Source organism: Anomaloglossus baeobatrachus, chromosome 6 (assembly GCF_048569485.1).
Source record: "Anomaloglossus baeobatrachus isolate aAnoBae1 chromosome 6, aAnoBae1.hap1, whole genome shotgun sequence".
NCBI classification, from domain to species: Eukaryota; Metazoa; Chordata; class Amphibia; order Anura; family Aromobatidae; genus Anomaloglossus; species Anomaloglossus baeobatrachus.
The window spans coordinates 565,840,914-565,863,045 of NC_134358.1; the positions used below are offsets into that span (position 1 = coordinate 565,840,914).

The 22,132-nt window shown below is 46.1% G+C and overlaps 1 protein-coding gene across 7 annotated transcripts in view; it reads left to right on the plus strand.

Annotated features, from left to right (window-relative positions):
- Positions 1-22,132, plus strand: part of NOS3 (nitric oxide synthase 3) — a 176,204-nt gene that overhangs the window by 128,847 nt on the left and 25,225 nt on the right. For all 7 annotated transcript variants that reach the window (XM_075315761.1, XM_075315762.1, XM_075315759.1 and 4 more), the window contains 6 exons: positions 14,436-14,532; positions 15,024-15,172; positions 15,524-15,686; positions 15,772-15,863; positions 20,408-20,549; positions 20,690-20,829. In XM_075315761.1, coding sequence (XP_075171876.1) covers positions 15,063-15,172; positions 15,524-15,686; positions 15,772-15,863; positions 20,408-20,549; positions 20,690-20,829 — 647 coding nt within the window. In that variant the 5' untranslated portion in view covers positions 14,436-14,532; positions 15,024-15,062. The remainder of the gene's footprint in view (positions 1-14,435; positions 14,533-15,023; positions 15,173-15,523; positions 15,687-15,771; positions 15,864-20,407; positions 20,550-20,689; positions 20,830-22,132) is intronic.

Sequence of the window (22,132 nt, forward strand, 5' to 3'; positions counted from 1 at the left end):
ACGTTTCTTATGATATTGGAGTTGCGGCTTCTTCCCCTTTTTTCGGGCCACCATTCCAGACTTGTGTAACGCACGTAGCTCGGTGCATGGCCGTCTGTGATGTCACCATTATGGAGCAGACGAGCCGCCTCCACTGCCGGGTGTCTCCAGAACTGATAGACCTTGTGATGAGCGACTTGTGGACTCCGATATTTCGCCTGGACGTCACCTCTTGGCTTTTGATTGGATTGCCGGACTTCATTTCATATTCTTCCATCTGTCATGGCCTCATATGATGCAGTTTGGCAATTTTCTTGGCCAAGAAACCGCTATCGATGAGCTGGATGAGGCTGTGTCTATTTTTTTTCTTGAGAAATCTTCTTCATGGCTGGTCTTTGATTCACACCAGTGACCTTTCACTTTGGAGTCAACCTAATAAAAGACTGAACTATTCGTAAATGTGAAAACAGGTTGTAATCTGTAGTATACAGGAGCAAAACCGTAACAATGCAGTGACGTGACAAGAATCTGTATAACTAATCATATGCTAAATCGCTGCAAGTCACATTTATGTATGAGATAACCAATATTATTGTCTCTAAAATGAAGGTCATCTCGCGCTCAAAGCTGTAGAGGATGGTGAGATATGGAGCCTGAAAGACAAGTTCCAAACATTGTTACCCTTTTGCTCATCAGTGTAGATACATTGCTGATGGGGGCATACCTCAGGAATGCCACATTCAGATCATTGAAATTTTGCACCAGGTTGCAAAAAGTTACATATTTGTGGCAAGTGACAGGTCCTCTTTTTAAAGCGAGGCCAGTGTTTCTATGCAATGACCGCTACTTTATGGCTTTGTGTAAAGTACATTGTGACATTATTCTTCTCAATATTAGTGTACCTGGAAAGAATGTGGACCGCTCAATATCCTATGCTTGTCTCTTGGGGTGTCCTTGCTCTGAGAATACCCCCATTATCTTTGAGGTACTGGATATATGGAAAATAATCATAAATGTTGGAATGGTAGTGACTTTCATATCTCAGGAGATTGTTCCTATCTTTGGGTTTATTGTCGTGACAAGTTAGATGTCATTATAGGTCACAAACGCCTCTAGGATTTAGGACCCACTAAACTGTAGACAATGTAATGCGTTTATCTGGACCCATTGAATTAAAAAATTTATGAAAATTGGTACATTTCTCAATAGTACCAGTCCAGATGAGGAAAATATTGTCCCTGTACCTCCAATACATCATCTAAATAGGGGGATATAAAGACAGTCATTCTCCAATTTCCCCATGGCAATTTTAGCCTAGGCATGGGCTATGTTTGTGCCCATGGCGGTTCCACACAACTGAAAGTAGACCCTTAAATACTATCTCAAGTGGAGACAATCCTAGGCTACATCTTCCCAAGACTCTAGATGCACGTGTGAAAACTTCTGCGCTAGTCACTTTGACATTTTTTTTGTATGTGAATTATATCAATATTTGCTGTTTAAATTTCATGTTCATTACTTTATGGTCTGTAGTGATTGACTATATGTAAAGCTGCTTCTAACATTGCTGTGCTCACTTCAAAACGGCTTCTTGTCAAAGCTGAAGTGCTGCATACTTGGGCTCGGAAAGAGCCATCGTTTCACCTTTTTATTATTTGTAGTGGGATTTTTGAGTTTGGCGATTAGTGATTTTGTTCTTTGAATAAGTGAGTTAGCGCTTTGTGCACTAACGAGGATTTTTTGAGTAACTGATCTTTAAAGGGGTATTCTCAAGTTGTCTCTTGAGTAGTTGAGAGCTATGCAGTCTCCTCACTTCCTGGTTTCTGACAGAACAGGTTCTCCTCTTTGACATTTCTAGTGTAGAGAAATCAATGGTCTGGAAAGATCGGAGTTGTATGTTAGTTAACATCTCATTTGGAATGTAACCACTGCGCACACTGGGCCAGAGTGTAGGCAGGAACCAGTCCCCGAGATCCACAGAAACCAGCTGTACACTATGAAAGATAAAAGCTGTCATTGTAGAAGAATGACAGTAGATAGAAAAAGCAAGTCCATTGCAAACTTGCGTATTTACATGGTGTTTAACTAATTTAAGCCATGTAATAACATGAGAATGCCCTTTATAAGAGGAGAAAGTGCTCTGTGTGTTTAGTGAGTCCTCTGTGCATTAGTAAGGGTCCGAGTATTGGTGAGTAGCTGCTTTGTGCATTAGTAAGGGGCCGAGTATTGGTGAGTAGCTGCTTTGTGCATTAGTAAGGGGCCGAGTATTGGGGAGTAGCTGCTCTGTGCATTAGTGAGGGGCCGAGTATTGGGGAGTTGCTGCTCTGTGCATTAGTGAGGGGCCGAGTATTGGGGAGTAGCTGCTCTGTGCATTAGTAAGGGGCCGAGTATTGGGGAGTTGCTGCTCTGTGCATTAGTGAGGGGCCGAGTATTGGGGAGTAGCTGCTCTGTGCATTAGTGAGGGGCCGAGTATTGGGGAGTAGCTGCTCTGTGCATTAGTGAGGGTCCGAGTATTGGGCAGTAGCTGCTCTGTGCATTAGTGAGGGTCCGAGTATTGGGGAGTAGCTGCTCTGTGCATTAGTGAGGGTCCGAGTATTGGGGAGTAGCTGCTCTGTGCATTAGTGAGGGGCCGAGTATTGGGCAGTAGCTGCTCTGTGCATTAGTGAGGGGCCGAGTATTGGGCAGTAGCTGCTCTGTGCATTAGTGAGGGTCCGAGTATTGGGGAGTAGCTGCTCTGTGCATTAGTGAGGGTCCGAGTATTGGGGAGTAGCTGCTCTGTGCATTAGTGAGGGGCCGAGTATTGGGCAGTAGCTGTTCTGTGCATTAGTGAGGGGCCGAGTATTGGGCAGTAGCTGCTCTGTGCATTAGTGAGGGGCCGAGTATTGGGGAGTAGCTGCTCTGTGCATTAGTGAGGGGCTGAGTATTGGGGAGTAGCTGCTCTGTGCATTAGTGAGGGGCCGGGTATTGGGGAGTAGCTGCTCTGTGCATTAGTGAGGGGCCGAGTATTGGGCAGTAGCTGCTCTGTGCATTAGTGAGGGTCCGAGTATTGGGGAGTAGCTGCTCTGTGCATTAGTGAGGGGCCGGGTATTGGGGAGTAGCTGCTCTGTGCATTAGTGAGGGGACGAGTATTGGGGAGTAGCTGCTCTGTGCATTAGTGAGGGGCCGAGTATTGGGGAGTAGCTGCTCTGTGCATTAGTGAGGGGCCGAGTATTGGGGAGTAGCTGCTCTGTGCATTAGTAAGGGTCCGAGTATTGGGCAGTAGCTGCTCTGTGCATTAGTGAGGGGCCGAGTATTGGGGAGTAGCTGCTCTGTGCATTAGTGAGGGGCCGAGTATTGGGGAGTAGCTGCTCTGTGCATTAGTGAGGGGCCGAGTATTGGGCAGTAGCTGCTCTGTGCATTAGTGAGGGTCCGAGTATTGGGGAGTAGCTGCTCTGTGCATTAGTGAAGGGCCGAGTATTGGGGAGTAGCTGCTCTGTGCATTAGTGAGGGTCCGAGTATTGGGGAGTAGCTGCTCTGTGCATTAGTGAGGGGCCGGGTATTGGGGAGTAGCTGCTCTGTGCATTAGTGAGGGGACGAGTATTGGGGAGTAGCTGCTCTGTGCATTAGTGAGGGGCCGGGTATTGGGGAGTAGCTGCTCTGTGCATTAGTGAGGGGCCGAGTATTAGGGAGTAGATGCTCTGTGCATTAGTGAGGGGCCGGGTATTGGGGAGTAGCTGCTCTGTGCATTAGTGAGGGGACGAGTATTGGGCAGTAGCTGCTCTGTGCATTAGTGAGGGGCCGGGTATTGGGGAGTAGCTGCTCTGTGCATTAGTGAGGGGCCGGGTATTGGGGAGTAGCTGCTCTGTGCATTAGTGAGGGTCCGAGTATTGGGGAGTAGCTGCTCTGTGCATTAGTGAGGGGCCGAGTATTGGGGAGTAGCTGCTCTGTGCATTAGTGAGGGGCCGAGTATTGGGGAGTAGCTGCTCTGTGCATTAGTGAGGGTCCGAGTATTGGGGAGTAGCTGCTCTGTGCATTAGTGAGGGGCCGAGTATTGGGGAGTTGCTGCTCTGTGCATTAGTGAGGGGCCGAGTATTGGGCAGTAGCTGCTCTGTGCATTAGTGAGGGGCCGGGTATTGGGGAGTAGCTGCTCTGTGCATTAGTGAGGGGACGAGTATTGGGCAGTAGCTGCTCTGTGCATTAGTGAGGGGCCGAGTATTGGGGAGTAGCTGCTCTGTGCATTAGTGAGGGTCCGAGTATTGGGGAGTAGCTGCTCTGTGCATTAGTGAGGGGACGGGTATTGGGGAGTAGCTGCTCTGTGCATTAGTGAGGGGACGAGTATTGGGGAGTAGCTGCTCTGTGCATTAGTGAGGGGCCGGGTATTGGGGAGTAGCTGCTCTGTGCATTAGTGAGGGTCCGAGTCTCGCTGTCATTATTGGACTCACAATAGGAATGATGACGTTTCTAATAACTTTCATGAGTCCGGCTCTCTGCAGAGCATTGCTCATATCCCATTGTCTCTTTACAGATACCAAGTGATTATCTTCAGAATATTATATACAGTCATATGAAAAACACAGTGATATCTCTCTGAGGGCAGATAATGTAGTAGATGTCACCTGCAGTCCTATGTACAGTCATATGAAAAAGTTTGGGCACCCCTATTAATGTTACCCTTTTTTCTTTATAACAATTTGGGTTTTTGCTATATCAGTGTCATATATCTAATAACTGATGGACTGAGGAATATTTCTGGATTGAAATGAGGTTTATTGCACTAACAGAAAATGTGCAATCCGCATTTAAACAAAATTTGACCGGTGCAAAAGTATGGGCACCCTTATCAATTTCTTGATTTGAACACTCCTAACTACTTTTTACTGACTTACTGAAGCACTAAATTGGTTTTGTAACCTCATTGAGCTTTGCACTTCATAGGCAGGTGTATCCAATCATGAGAAAAGGTATTTAAGGTGGCCACTTGCAAGTTGTTCTCCTATTTGAATCTCCTATGAAGAGTGGCATCATGGGCTCCTCAAAACAACTACAAATGATCTGAAAACAAAGATTATTCAAGATAGTTGTTCAGGGGAAGGTACAAAAAGTTGTCTCAGAGATTTAAACTGTCAGTTTCCACTGTGAGGAACATAGTAAGGAAATGGAAGAGCACAGGTACAGTTCTTGTTACGCCCAGAAGTGGCAGGCCAAGAAAAATATCAGAAAGGCAGAGAAGAAGAATGGTGAGAACAGTCAAGGACAATCCACAGACCACCTCCATAGACCTGCAGCATCATCTTGCTGCAGATGGTGTCACTGTGCATCGGTCAACAATACAGAGCACGTTGCACAAGGAGAAGCTGTATAGGAGAGTGATGCGAAAGAAGCCGTTTCTGCAAGCACGCCACAAACAGAGTCGCCTGAGGTATGCAAAAGCACATTTGGACAAGCCAGGTACATTTTGGAAGAAGGTCCTGTGGACTGATGAAACAAAGATTGAGTTGTTTGGCCATACAAGAGGGCGTTGTGCATGGAAGCAAAAAAACACGGCATTCCAAGAAAAGCACTTGCTCCCCACAGTAAAATTTTGTGGAGGTTCCATCATGCTTTGGGGCTGTGTGGCCAATGCCGGCACCGGGAATCTTGGTAAAGTTCAGGGTCGCATGGATTCAACTCAGTATCAGCAGATTCTTGACAATAATGTGCAAGAATCAGTGACGAAGTTGAAGTTATGCAGGGGATGGATATTTCAGTAAGACAATGATCCAAAACACCGCTCCAAATCTACTCAGGCATTCATTCAGAGGAACAATTACAATGTTCTGGAATGGCCATCCCAGTCCCCAGACCTGAATATCATTGAAAATCTGTGGGATGATGTGAAGCGGCTGTCCATGCTCGGCGACCATCAAACTTACCTGAACTGGAATTGTTTTGTAAAGAGGAATGGTCAAATCTACCTTCATCCAGGATCCAGGAACTCATTAACAGCTACAGGAAGCGACTAGAGGCTGTGATTTCAGCAAAAGGAGGATCTACAAAATATTAATGTCACTTTTATGTTGAGGTGCCCATACTTTTGCACCAGTCAAATTTTGTTTAAATGCGGATTGCACATTTTCTGTTAGTACAATAAACCTCATTTCAATCCAGAAATGTTACTCAGTCCATCAGTTATTAGATATATGAAACTGAAATAGCAAAAACCCAAATTGTTATAAAGAAAAAAGGTTATCATTAATAGGGGCGCCCAAACTTTTCATATGACTGTACACCCCTGTCCTGTCTGCAGAGCTTTGCTCCATCCTCTCCTCCTCCTGACAGATATATATATATTGATATACTCTGCAGAGCATTACACCACTGACTTTTTTGCAGATATATTCTGCAGACTATCTTCACCGTCATTGATGATAAATTCTGGGCACTGATGCCACCTCGAGTATGGCGGACGTCCATGAGTTTGTCCTGTGGTTATTTTTGTGCTCATGTGATGATGAAGGTGCAGGACATTATTTATATGCTGGCATCCACATCACGCTGCGATCCGGAGCCATTAATCCGTCCCGAGGTCACAGCCAGCGACCACACTGCGGACTTGGGCCCTATCCTCGTCATTTCTGCACGCTGCGCACTTGGGCCCTGTCCTCGTCATTTCTGCACACTGCGGGGCCCACCTGGTGCTTGAAAGCTCAAACTTTGGCTTTTTACAATAGTTGCCCTCAAAGCAGCAAAAAAGGGGTTACACATTTCTTGTTTCCTCTACCCTTTCTGTTTTAGCTTCACTATGTCATGTCTGTCTCCTGCAAAGGGCAAAATAACCCTGAAACAAGTCAGTGCAGCATGGAGAGGTAGTGCACAGTACAGTCAGTGCAGTGTGGAAAGGCAGTCTACTGTACGGCAGATATAATAAGTTGGCTCAACATGAAGGAGCAGTGCATTGTATAGCAGATAATAGAGAGGTAATGTAATATACACCACATAGTACAACTCAGTGGAGAGGTAGTGCACAGTAAAGCATTTAATACAAGTCTGTGCTGGGTGGAGGGGCAGTTTACTATACAGCACGTAACAGAAGGGTAACTATATCATAGAGAGGCAATCCTGAGCACAGCAGATAATACAAATCTGTGTTGCATGGAGGGGCAGATAATTGAGAGGTATTGTACACCACTTAGTACAACTCGGTGGAGAGGTAGTGCACAGTAAAGAACATAATACAAGTCTGTGCTGGGTGGAGGGGCAGTTTACTATACAGCACGTAACATAATGGTAATATGAAAAGACACTCCTCAGCACAGTGGATAATACAATGTTGCTGAGTATGGAGATGCAGTGTACTGTACAGCAGATATACCTGCCTGTGACCACATGTAGATGCACGCACTGAATTGTGGTCATCCATCAGGGAGCCTGCGGTCCGGGCAATGTGCAGCGCCGCTGCCTGAGGGGTAACATGGGGCCGTGATCTTTACTCTGCAGAAGTTTACATTTTCATTGCCAAAATGAGAAGACATTTAGGCTACGTTCACATGTTGCGAAGGAATTCCCAGGACCCAGGTCAGAGGCTACATCCGTACCCCATGCCTGCTGGAGTCTCCTCTTCTGATTACAGGGGTGTCACCATCGCAGCGTGACGTGGCACCAGAGGTACCAGGGATGCCAGCGGGGAGGGGAGGCAGCCGCTAACCTCTGGACCAGACTCTGACCGATCACTGCTCCACTCCATCACGCCTTACTCCCTCAGAAGCCCCCAGAGCCCCCGACAAAGCCGAAATTGGGGATATTTGCTGTTTGTTGGACAAAAAAAGCAGGGAGGTTAGGGTTGGCAATGTGCGGTACAGGAACCTGCAATATCGTCTAGGTAAATAATTTTTATTTCTATAGTGCCAACATAGTCTGCAGCGCTTTACATATTGAAGGGGACATGGACAGACAAAGACATTGCAGAATAAACACATTCCCCAGATACCAAAAAGAGTGAGGGTCCTGCCGACAAGCTGCAAACTATGAGGAATTAGGGAGGCACAAACGGTCAATGGTAAAATGTTCTTGTATTGTCTGGTCCGCAGTCAGTATAATAAATGGGGGATTCACACCTCGCTGCATGAACTGGTCACCAGCCTCTATTTATTATAATGTACCATCCATAGTCCTCCATATAGTATGATGCACACCATAAATTCCTCCATATAGTATAATGCACCCGACACAGTGCTCCATATAGTATAATGCACCCCACATATTCCTCCATATAGTATAATGCACATCCCATAGTCCTCCATATAGTATAATGTACCCAATAGTCCTCCATATATTGGTGTACCTCCATAGTTCTCCATATAGTATAATGTACCCCTCATAGTCTTCCATATATTAGTGTACCTTACCTTCATAGTCCTACATATAATGCACCCCTCATAGTATAATACACTTCCATAGTCCTCCATATAGTATAATGCACCCCATAGTCCTCCATATAGTACAATAATACACCTCCATATAGTATAATGCACCCCATAGTCCTCCATACAGTACAATAATACACCTCCATAGTCCTCCATATAGTATAATGCACCCCACGTAGTCCTCCATATAGTATAATGCACCCCACGTAGTCCTCCATATAGTATAATGCACCCCACATAGTCCTCCATATAGTATAATGCACCCCACGTAGTCCTCCATTATAGTATAATGTAGCCCATAGTCCTCCATAGATTAGTGTACCTCCATAGTCCTCCATATAGTATAATGTACCCCTCTTAGTCCCCCATATAGTATAATGCACACCCCATAGTCCTCCATATAGTATAATGTACTATACATAGTCTTCCATATATTAGTATTCGTCCATAGTCCTACATATAATATAATTCACCCCTCCTAGTGTAATACGCCTCCATAGTCCTCCATATAGTATAATGCACCCCGTAGTCCTCCATATTGTATAATGGACACTCCATATTCATCCCTATAGTATATTGCACCCCACATAGTCCTCCATATAGTATAATGCCCTCTGGCCACCAGTGTACTCATTGACTTAAAAAAAAACAAAAAAATAAACAAATAATATTAACCTCTCCTCTTTCCCCCGCTGCTCAGGTCACTGTGGCATGTGTTCTGCAGCTCTGCACCTCTCAGCGCAGCAGGCGCGCAGTAGTGACAGCATTGCGCCCCGCTGTGCTGAGACGTCAGACCAGAGACACAGCGGTGGAATGATGGAGCGCACAGTGGATCACTCCCTCTTTCATCCTTGCTTTCAACTATATCAGCATACATGATTCCGATACAGTTGAAAGAAAAATGCCTGGCGGGAAGGAGGGCAGTGTGGGCGCTAACACAGGGCCCCCGACTCATGGGCTACATAGCGGCCATGTGGTCTGCTGTCATTGCCTGTACACCACGAAAGAGTGCTATTAAGTGCATGGAGGGTGTAAACTGATGCTACAAGGCTAGGTTCGGAGGAAGATTTTGTAAGAGCAAAACTTAAATAGCTAGAAAAGTGAGAGGTGATAAGCCAATCTAAAAAATGCATTTTTAGGGCATGCTTAAAACTGTGGGTATTGGAAATTAATCGAATTGTCCTAGGTTGTATGTTGTAGCTTGGTGCAGCTTGCAAAAAGTCTTGGAGATGGGAGTGGGAGGTTCTGATTATAGAAGATATTGGTCTTAGGTCATTAGTGGAATTGAGGCACGGGTAGGGTGATACACAGAGATGAGGATGAGATGTAGGGCAGTGCAGAACTGTGGATGGATGGGTGGGGTTATAGACAGAGATGAGGAGGAGATGTAGGGCAGTGCAGAACTGTGGATGGATGGGTGGGGTTATAGACAGATGAGCAGGAGATGTAGGGAGGTGCAGAACTGGGGATGGATGGGTGGGGTTATAGACAGATGAGGAGGAGATGTAGGGAGGTGCAGAACTGTGGATGGATGGGTGGGGTTATAGACAGAGATGAGGAGGAGATGTAGGGCAGTGCAGAACTGTGGATGGATGGGTGGGGTTATAGACAGATGAGCAGGAGATGTAGGGAGGTGCAGAACTGGGGATGGATGGGTGGGGTTATAGACAGATGAGCAGGAGATGTAGGGAGGTGCAGAACTGGGGATGGATGGGTGGGGTTATAGACAGATGAGCAGGAGATGTAGGGAGGTGCAGAACTGGGGATGGATGGGTAGGGTTATAGACAGATGAGGGAGGAGATGTAGAGAGGTGCAGAACTGTGGATGGATGAGTGGGGTTATAGACAGATGAGGAGGAGATGTAGGGAGGTGCAGAACCGTGGATGGATGGGTGGGGTTATAGACAGATGAGGAGGAGATGTAGGGAGGTGCAGAACCGTGGATGGATGGGTAGGGTTATAGACAGATGAGGAGGAGATGTAGGGAGGTGCAGAACTGTGGATGGGTGGGTGGGGTTATAGACAGATGAGGGAGGAGATGTAGAGAGGTACAGAACTGGGGATGGATGGGTAGGGTTATAGACAGATGAGGAGGAGATGTAGGGAGGTGCAGAACCGTGGATGGATGGGTGGGGTTATAGACAGATGAGGAGGAGATGTAGGGAGGTGCAGAACCGTGGATGGATGGCTGGGGTTATAGACAGATGAGGAGGAGATGTAGGGAGGTGCAGAACCGTGGATGGATGGGTGGGGTTATAGACAGAGATGAGGGAGGAGATGTAGAGAGGTACAGAACTGTGGATGGATGGGTAGGGTTATAGACAGATGAGGAGGAGATGTAGAGAGGTACAGAACTGTGGATGGATGGGTAGGGTTATAGACAGATGAGGGAGGAGATGTAGGGAGGTGCAGAACCGTGGATGGATGGGTAGGGTTATAGACAGATGAGGGAGGAGATGTAGAGAGGTACAGAACTGTGGATGGATGGGTAGGGTTATAGACAGATGAGGAGGAGATGTAGAGAGGTACAGAACTGTGGATGGATGGGTAGGGTTATAGACAGATGAGGAGGAGATGTAGAGAGGTACAGAACTGTGGATGGATGGGTGGGGTTATAGACAGATGAGGGAGGAGATGTAGAGAGGTACAGAACTGTGGATGGATGGGTGGGGTTATAGACAGATGAGGAGGAGATGTAGGGAGGTGCAGAACTGTGAATGGATGGGTGGAGTTATAGACAGATGAGGGAGGAGATGTAGGGGGTACAGAACTGTGGAGAGGATGGGTAGGTGATAGACAGAAATGAGGGAGGAGATGTAGGGAGGTGCAGAACTGTGGAGAGGATGGGTAGGTGATAGACAGAAATGAGGGAGGAGATGTAGGGAGGTGCAGAACTGTGGAGAGGATGGGTAGGTGATAGACAGAAATGAGGGAGGAGATGTAGGGAGGTGCAGAACTGTGGAGAGGATGGGTAGGTGATAGACAGAGATGAGGGAGGAGATGTAGGGAGGTGCAGAACTGTGGATGGATGGGTAGGGTTATAGACAGATGAGGAGGAGATGTAGAGAGGTACAGAACTGTGGATGGGTGGGGTTATAGACAGATGAGGAGGAGATGTAGGGAGGTGCAGAACCGTGGATGGATGGCTGGGGTTATAGACAGATGAGGAGGAGATGTAGGGAGGTGCAGAACCGTGGATGGATGGGTGGGGTTATAGACAGATGAGGAGGAGATGTAGAGAGGTACAGAACTGTGGATGGATGGGTGGGGTTATAGACAGATGAGGAGGAGATGTAGGGAGGTGCAGAACCGTGGATGGATGGCTGGGGTTATAGACAGATGAGGAGGAGATGTAGGGAGGTGCAGAACCGTGGATGGATGGGTGGGGTTATAGACAGATGAGGAGGAGATGTAGAGAGGTACAGAACTGTGGATGGATGGGTGGGGTTATAGACAGATGAGGAGGAGATGTAGGGAGGTGCAGAACCGTGGATGGATGGCTGGGGTTATAGACAGATGAGGAGGAGATGTAGGGAGGTGCAGAACCGTGGATGGATGGGTAGGGGTATAGACAGAGAGGAGGGAGGAGATGTAGGGAGGTGCAGAACTGTGGATGGATGGGTAGGGTTATAGACAGATGAGGAGGAGATGTAGAGAGGTACAGAACTGTGGATGGAGGGGGTAGGGTTATAGACAGATGAGGAGGAGATGTAGGGAGGTGCAGAACTGTGGATGGATGGGTAGGGTTATAGACAGATGAGGAGGAGATGTAGGGAGGTGCAGAACTGTGGATGGATGGGTAGGGCTATAGACAGATGAGGAGGAGATGTAGAGAGGTACAGAACTGTGGATGGATGGGTGGGGTTATAGACAGATGAGGGAGGAGATGTAGAGAGGTACAGAACTGTGGATGGATGGGTGGGGTTATAGACAGATGAGGAGGAGATGTAGGGAGGTGCAGAACTGTGAATGGATGGGTAGGTGATAGACAGAGATGAGGGAGGAGATGTATGGCAGTGCAGCACTGCGGGTGAGAGACAGAAGTTTATATTGGACTATGTAGTAGCAGATGGGCAACAAGTGTAATTTCTGGTACAGGGTGGAGGCATCGGTGTAGTGGTTGGAGAGGAATCTGATCCTGGCTGCTACATTCAGGGTGGATTGGAGATGAGAAAGTTTTGGTAATATTCCTGCCCCTCATACCCTCTTGCACTGGTCTCGGCCAAACCTTCAACTGCTCTCAATGGAGAAAGCGGAGACCTCGCTGACCGACACCTGTGGACAATCCTGTTTTGGTCTATTGCTCCTCATCAGCACATGGAAGGGTTCAGGTCACCTTTTTAAAATGCCCCCTGAATAGTTTTCTTCTGTTGGTCGTTCTGAACCGTTTTCATCCTTTCTCAATCCTGAAGGAAGAGGTTTGTGGTCCCCGGTGGGACTTGATGACGTGGAGGTCACTGATTCTCCTGCCTCAAGATCTAACGCTTTTCCCAGGTGTCCGCACCAGTGCGTAGGAAGGACGTGCCCAGTTCCAGTATTAACATCTCGTTTCCCATTAATCTGAAGCCAGCGTAGCCGCAGTGAAAGCTGCCAGGATCTCCATTGTTATGTGCAGGAAGGTGACGTCAGCTGGTTGTGCTCCGCTTCCCCGAGTGCGGCTCCTTCTGCCGCGTGTCCTGGTAAACACGGCTCCCATCAGAGAAAGACTTGTACTGATCTGATCACTGAAGGTTTCTGTTCTACCATTGGTAACTGGAAAGTGTCAGGAGGCTGCTGATGGTGGATCTTCAGCTGCTGATGGTGGATCTTCAGCTGCTGATGGTGGATCTTCAGCTGCTGATGGTGGATCTTCAGCTGCTGATGGTGGATCTTTAGCTGCTGATGGTGGATCTTCAGCTGCTGATGGTGGATCTTTAGCTGCTGATGGTGGATCTTCAGCTGCTGATGGTGGATCTTCAGCTGCTGATGGTGGATCTTCAGCTGCTGATGGTGGATCTTCAGCTGCTGATGGTGGATCTCATGTATGTGGACATCATAACGGTGTCCTCTGGATGGATTGTGGGTCAGATTGGTACCAACCTATTGTCATGTGCGCACGCAAATCTGCATCTTCTGGCAGAAAAGTGTCATAATGAAGTCAATGGGTGGAAGGGTTAAAAATCGCACCAAGAACTGACACACTGAAGATTATTTTCTGCAACAAACCTGCAAGAAAAAAATAAGCAACAATTCTTAGTGACTTTCCTGGCATAAGGACATGCAGATTTGTGACAAAACTGCAGAAAAAAACCGCATCAAAAACGCACTGTGTGCACATAACCTAAAGTGTATAGTGGCATTTACTTCTATATGTATGGCTTATTTACAGGCCTGGACATTTATGTCCGATACATATGGTCCTCTGCACCCATGTCTTACTCACTGTCCACACAGAGGTTTATCAACTATTTCTGGAAACCTCTTATAAATTTAATGGAATGTGGAGGACATTTTATATCATATACTGCTCCTGAGTTACCTCCTGTATTATACTCCAGAGCTGCACTCACTATTCTGCTGGTGCAGTCACTGTGTATATACAATACATTACTGCTCCTGAGTTACCTCCTGTATTATACTCCAGAGCTGCACTCACTATTCTGCTGGTGCAGTCACTGTGTACATACATTACATTACTGATTATACTCCAGAGCTGCACTCACTATTCTGCTGGTGGAGTCACTGTGTACATACATTACATTATTGATCCTGTGTTATACTCCAGAGCAGCACTCACTATTCTGCTGGTGCAGTCACTATTGTGCTGCTGCAGTCCCTGTGTACATACATTACATTACTGATCCTGAGTTACCTCCTGTATTATACTCCAGAGCTGCACTCACTATTCTGCTGGTGGAGTCACTGTGTACATACGTTACATTACTGATCCTGTGTTATACTCTAGAGCTGCACTCACTATTCTGCTGGTGTACATATACATTACATTACTGATCCTGTGTTATACTCCAGAGCTGCACTCACTATTCTGCTGGTGTACATATACGTTACATTACTGATCCTGTTCTTCTCTTACAGTTCTGCGAACGGAGGTCAGAACCAGAAATGTCTCCGCATCAAGAACTGGGAGAATCGGACGCTGTTGTACGACACGCTGAATGTGCAGGCGGAGCAGGTAGGGGGCGCTGCGTGCTCTGGACATGTATCGTGCATGTTCTCGGGTGCTTTCTTGCTTTGCTCCTGCCTCCAGCTCCTTCTTGTGGAGTTGCTCTTCGCTCCTCTGGGTATATAATGTACACAGCAGGGAGCTTGGCAAGTTATCAGCGCCACCTAGTGGTAAAACACCAGTACATCACCCATCATCCTCGCTAGCGATGTCCCAGCCGTGGCCCTTTATGTTAATGGGGTTTTTGCTGGGATTATTGCTGCATGCTTAGAATATAGTTTATTTGTTACTTTATATTTCTATCCCGTTTTCCTCTTGTTTCTTGTGTGAATCTAAACTCTGCTGCTCTCCTCCTGCTGAGTGGATTGGCGGTGCCTATATGACACAGTTGGAGCTGCGCTGTTATAGCACATGTCTGACAGCAGGGCGGCGCTACACTGCGGTTTCGACAATCCATCTGCAGAATCTGATATTAAACTGCTATTAAATCTTGCCATCAGGATGTGGCCTGCACGAAGGCTCGCTGCTCCGGCTCCGTCATGTTCCCACCCCAGATGTCCTGTCCTCAACCGCGAGAACCAAAATCCCCAGAGGAAATTTTACCGAAGGCCAAAGACTTCATCAACCAGTACTACAACTCCATCAAAAGGTGAATAACTGCACCAGGAGGCTCAGGATGAGCAGATCTCAGGAGCGGCATGTGCCTATGCTTCATAGGAACGGGTCAGAGCAGAGGTCAGGGATTGACAGTGGCATTTAAACAGTTAAACAGCAGCGTTTGGCACTGGCTCCGATCGCTGCAGTTAGAGAGAGGTGTTGGCTTTCTAACATCTCCTGAGTCGGTTCCGTAAAACCCAACTTGACCATGGATGTTGTTGTGGTCCCAGGTGAAGACCCCGGTGCTCTGAGGCAGATTTTACACGAGGGCAAATTAAAAAATATTTGAAAATATAAATACAGACGCCCCATTACATAAATGTTATGGTTTTATCTGACTTAGGTACCAGTCGAAGTCTCACGTTGAGCGCATGAAGGAGGTGGAGCAGGAGGTCCTCACCACCGGAACCTATCGCCTCAAGGAGACGGAGCTGATCTTTGGCGCCAAGCAGGCTTGGAGGAACGCCGCGCGGTGCGTGGGCAGGATACAGTGGTCCAAGCTTCAGGTACTCCCAGTCCGGGGCGTCCATTCTGGATCGTTGAGTTGTATTTACCAATATTCCGAGCTGAGGATACTTCGTATCTCTGTAGGTGTTTGATGCCAGAGACTGCAGGACCACCCACGAGATGTTCACCTATGTCTGCAACCACATCAAATACTCCACCAACAAAGGCAACATCAGGTGCGGTGCGAGCGGAGGACCACCGTCCGGGCCGGTTATGTTGTATCTATAGCAGAACAGTCGTGAAGCCCACCATATGTACACAATAAAGGGGTCCAAAGTGTCCGCCTGCTGAGACTTAAGCAATCTATGGAGAAACCTGGCAGTAACTGTTGAGTTTCCGTGCAGCGCCCCAACAGGAAAAAATGAGTATTACAATATGGCCACGAGATGAGGATTCTGAACTGAGGACCCTCCTCTCTATTAACACAGAATTCCCTATTGTGGAGACTTGAGGGTCAGTGGCTGCTCTCCTCCGCTGGCCTGGCTGTCTTCAGAAAGACCACACAGAGCAGAGCTCATCCCACTGAATGCCCGCACTCCTTCCCCGTGGGCAAAACACTACTCAGACAACACCGGATGAGGGAACCACACTCTAAGACTTTATTGGTTCGCCAACAGGCAAAAATATATTGTACATTACCTGCAAGAGTAAACACTGGAGTGTGGGAGGGCACCAACTATAAATAACATGTATGAATCAAAGCGGAGGGATCAAAACACCACTAGCACATTTTAGAAAACTGGGTCAATAAAGAGAGAAAGAAAATGTGCATAAAGTGGGATCACCAATATAGCAAAAAATATCATTTATTAAATTAGACTCAAAACAAAACCATGGACAACATTAAAAACATTTAAAAAGCGTAAGCTCATATATTAACACATATTTGGTGCCAAGGTATAAGACACCAAACACGCCCCACACTCTCCGCCGGCCAAAACCACCAATATATACTAATAGTGAAGGCGTACACTTGCAGGACGATATTATAAATACAAACAGGGGATTGAGACAGAAAGTACAGATGCCCAGACAAAAAAGACCAACTGTCAATGCATAGCAATAAAGCACCTGAGTGACCTGGGCCACAGCAATCACCTGAAATAAACTTGTTAAGCCAGAAAGGCAAGTGCAAACGCCAGTAAAGATAATGGTAGGAGGCCACAAAATGAAGGAGGGGGTGGGGTGGTGATCCCACGCGTATCGCTACAGCAAGGTGTAGCTTCCTCAGGGAAAAGTGAGGAAAGCCATGGTTAGCGTGTCTTAAGTACATGTCGTAATTAGAACAAAGATTGCTTACCAGCATGTAATTAGAGAACTATGGAGATTTTTGCATACAGGCCGGGGTATGCCGATGGACGCATATGGACCCTTCTGCCCTGATTTAAAATATGCTGTATTCAAACGTCACACTTGCCTCTAGAATCTGCATCTCTGGTGACTGCTATCGCTATCATATCTGCATTCTCTTGTTTGTCATAAAAAGTATAAAATAATGCCATGTCTTACATTACACCTTGCTTCCAGAGTTTATACCTTTGGTCACTCTGATATGATGGGTGTCACTAACTCTGTGCATGTGTTGCATGGAGACTTATCTGTATAATGTTGGGTCATGACATGGGTAGCGCTATATTTTGCGTCCATATGTGTTCTTGTGTCTATATAGACATTTGCACTGGGGGTTTTTGTGCTAGCACAGCGCGCTTGCCGTAAGGATACGCATACAGCACACGGTCATGTGACCTATGACGTGTGCTCCCTTGGTCTGTAGCATTGCGCATGCGCATGTGACGCTCCACGCTCATGGTTACTATGGCTCCGACGCCTGCGCGGTAGAGGGTACCCTCACGTCATGAGTCCACCTGACTAGATCAGGTGGCGAATATGGCGGCGTTCATCGGCATACCCCGGCCTGTATGCAAAAATCTCCATAGTTCTCTAATTACATGCTGGTAAGCAATCTTTGTTCTAATTACGACATGTACTTAAGACACGCTAACCATGGCTTTCCTCACTTTTCCCTGAGGAAGCTACACCTTGCTGTAGCGATACGCGTGGGATCACCACCCCACCCCCTCCTTCATTTTGTGGCCTCCTACCATTATCTTTACTGGCGTTTGCACTTGCCTTTCTGGCTTAACAAGTTTATTTCAGGTGATTGCTGTGGCCCAGGTCACTCAGGTGCTTTATTGCTATGCATTGACAGTTGGTCTTTTTTGTCTGGGCATCTGTACTTTCTGTCTCAATCACCTGTTTGTATTTATAATATCGTCCTGCAAGTGTACGCCTTCACTATTAGTATACATTGGTGGTTTTGGCCGGCGGAGAGTGTGGGGCGTGTTTGGTGTCTTATACCTTGGCAACAAATATGTGTTAATATATGAGCTTACGCTTTTTAAATGTTTTTAATGTTGTCCATGGTTTTGTTTTGAGTCTAATTTAATAAATGATATTTTTTGCTATATTGGTGATCCCACTTTATGCACATTTTCTTTCTCTCTACATTACCTGCAAGAACACAAGATGGTACAAGTGACAGTTTCACCCTTCCACTGGCCCGCCAGGGATTAGTATCTTTGTGACTTCGGGGCTTCCAGGGCCAACTAACCTAGCCAGAAGCACCCCACTTTTGGCGGGCACCCAATTAGAGGAGATAGCAGCAAGCTGAGGAAGCTGACTGAGCACAGCAAAATATGTAGCCTGGGGGACCGAATTGTCCCAACCCAGGTTCTCCAATCAGTGATGTAGCTCCGTGATCCTCCAGCTGGAACCATGGATCCTAGGCTGATGTTTTGTAGAATGAATATTGAGGCAGTTCTGTGATCCTCCAGCTGGAACCATAGCTCCTAGGCTGAAGTCTCTATAATATCCAATTGGAGACAGCAGCTTTCTTTACCACTCAGTTCTCAATTCAGGGTATTGTGTCTTACAGGATTAGTTGGAGATGGCTTCTCTCTCATTGGTAGTTCCATCCGACTGCATAATTTCCTTTTGAATTATGTAGTCAAAGGGGCTGAGGCAATACACATTTAACCAACAGATGGGGCTTCTGTCAATCTGACATGAGACAATGGCTAAACAAAGGAACCATACGTCTGGCCTAATTCAGAATAGTTCACCGACCACAAAAGTGGCCAGACACTAAGTCATCACAACAATGAATATTCTAAACTGGGAACCCCCTTTAAGTATTCTATAAGAAACTATACAACCTCCTTGAGGTTAGAGGCATTCATTCAGATTCACCTTATCCTTATTATAGAAAAGAGAACAAGAGTTTTTATAGTGCAAAAGAGTAACAAATTTTTATTAGACAATAGTGGGGAAAATATCCAAACAGTCATTAAAAACAGATAAAAACATTAATGACGGATAACCCCTACATAGGGCATGATACAAAAATTAAGATGTAATTACATAAGACATATGGGTAACACATACTCAGTGGTGCAGAGACAGCACGTGGGTGTTATCTTAACAGTCTGCAAAAAAAGCATTATAAGATCATTTTACCAAACACAATTGCTGCAGTATTCTGTACTAAACACAAAGTTTTAGGGTATATATATATGAGGCATACAGATATAGCACTCTCATTTATATAAAGACACCATGTAAATGATGTCTAGCATTCAGCCAAACACTTTTAAAGTCATACTGCCAAACAAGATCGCTGCGGTGTAAAATCACAGCTGTGATTAAGTTCAAAATCCCACTAGAAGCCTGCACGCATAAATACCAGTGCCTGTGACGCCCAGTATCAGTCCGACCAAGTAAGGGGGGGGAAACTCCGCCAGTAATTAGAGCCTCTGGAAGACCTACGTACGTTTCGATATTGGGAGTGATTAATCTTCGTCAGGGAGGAGGCATGAAGGCATGAGGAGGCATAACACTTCATGCCTCCTCCCTGACGAAGATTAATCACTCCCAATATCGAAACGTACGTAGGTCTTCCAGAGGCTCTAATTACTGGCGGAGTTTTCCCCCCCTTACTTGGTCGGACTGATACTGGGCGTCACAGGCACTGGTATTTATGCGTGCAGGCTTCTAGTGGGATTTTGAACTTAATCACAGCTGTGATTTTACACCGCAGCGATCTTGTTTGGCAGTATGACTTTAAAAGTGTTTGGCTGAATGCTAGACATCATTTACATGGTGTCTTTATATAAATGAGAGTGCTATATCTGTATGCCTCATATATATATACCCTAAAACTTTGTGTTTAGTACAGAATACTGCAGCAATTGTGTTTGGTAAAATGATCTTATAATGCTTTTTTGCAGACTGTTAAGATAACACCCACGTGCTGTCTCTGCACCACTGAGTATGTGTTACCCATATGCCTTATGTAATTACATCTTAATTTTTGTATCATGCCCTATGTAGGGGTTATCCGTCATTAATGTTTTTATCTGTTTTTAATGACTGTTTGGATATTTTCCCCACTATTGTCTAATAAAAATGTGTTACTCTTTTGCACTATAAAAACTCTTGTTCTCTTTTCTATAACAAGTTAATGAGTTTGTGCTGACAGGGCTGGGCTCCAGAAAAATCTGGGTCCACCCCTATTTCTTCTATGGTATTTTGGAGCACCCCTCTCCTAATCACCTTATCCTTAGTCTACATCGTGCCCTGTCCCTTACATATCGGGCATCTTTGCAGCCGCCTCTCCATAACTTTATGGGTTTTTCACGTTTTTATTTCTTTCCCTTCACAGGTCGGCGATCACCATCTTCCCGCAGAGAAAAGATGGGACGTCAGATTTCAGGATCTGGAACAGTCAGTTAATCCGCTATGCGGGATATAGGCAGGAGGATGATACTGTGGTGGGAGATCCAATCAATGTGGAGTTGACTGAGGTGCGATTCTTCTCCAGTGCTGAACTCCTTAATTCTCCTTTCTGTGTCTTCTGATTAGGTCTTCATTGCTCTTATGATCTTTTGCTCTACATTCAGTGTCTTCTTCAAGGACATTAATCAGCACTTTCCACCTTTTACAGCTATGTGTCCAGCTGGGCTGGAAACCAAAAGGTGGCCGATTTGATGTGTTGCCTCTTCTCTTACAAGCCAATGGAGATGACCCAAAAATCTTTGAAATTCCACCTGAACTTATCTTAGAGGTGCCCCTCCGACACCCAAAGTAAGCCACAAAGTTCTGCAATACTTCCTTTTGGTGATGCGAGGTATAGTGTCTGTGGATTCACAGGAGTCTTGATGTAAAGGTGACGTGCGTTCACCTAAAAAGTGTTCAGGATGGCTGTTTCTATGCAGTTATATCTCAGGCCATATTATTTCTGAGCATGTGCTACCTCTAGACCACCAGGGATATAAAGGGGTTATCAAGTAGCTAATAATACATCTAGATATATTTAGGATTAAACTCTAAAATAACGCACTAATATATGTGTATTGTCAAAGAAGTCCCAATCCTCAGCTTTACCAGGGTCGGCAATTCCCCTCCTGTGTCAGCCCGTCATTCTGTGGGTAAAGGGGGCTGGCTGACCATTTTACTAACTAAGCCAGCCCCTTTATAAAAACCTCTTTTTACTTCATTTACTGCCTTAGACCACCATAAATTGTTTTCAGTATTGTAGACCACCAGGGATGTTCATATTAACCACGTCATCACCCTAGACCACCTAGGATTTCACGATTAACCTCATGCCTTCTGTAGACCACTAGGGGATGTCACCATTATCCAATTCACCACCCTAGACCATCAGGAATATTAACCACTTCCCCACTCTAGACAACCTAGGATTTCACAATTATTCTTATGCATGTGCTAGACCACCAGGGATGTCACCATTATCCAATTCAACACCGTGGCCCGTCAGGAATATCAACATTGGCCACTTCCCCACTCTAGGCCACCAGGGATGTCAATATTAACCACTTCCCTACTCTAGGCCATCAGGGATGTCAATATTAACCACTTCCCTACTCTAGGCCACCAGGGATGTCAATATTAACCACTTCCCCACTCTAGGCCACCAGGGATGTCAATATTAACCACTTCGCCACTCTAGGCCACCAGGGATGTCAATATTAACCACTTCCCCACTCTAGGCCACCAGGGATGTCAATATTAACCACTTCCCCACTCTAGGCCACCAGGGATGTCAATATTAATCACTTCCCCATCTCTAGGCCACCAGGGATGTCAATATTAACCACTTCCCCACTCTAGGCCACCAGGGATGTCAATATTAATCACTTCCCCACTCTAGGCCACCAGGGATGTCAATATTAATCACTTATCCACTCTAGGCCACCAGGGATGTCAATATTAACCACTTATCCACTCTAGGCCACCAGGGATGTCAATATTAACCACTTATCCACTCTAGGCCACCAGGGATGTCAATATTAACCACTTATCCACTCTAGGCCACCAGGGATGTCAATATTAACCACTTCCCCACTCTAGGCCACCAGGGATG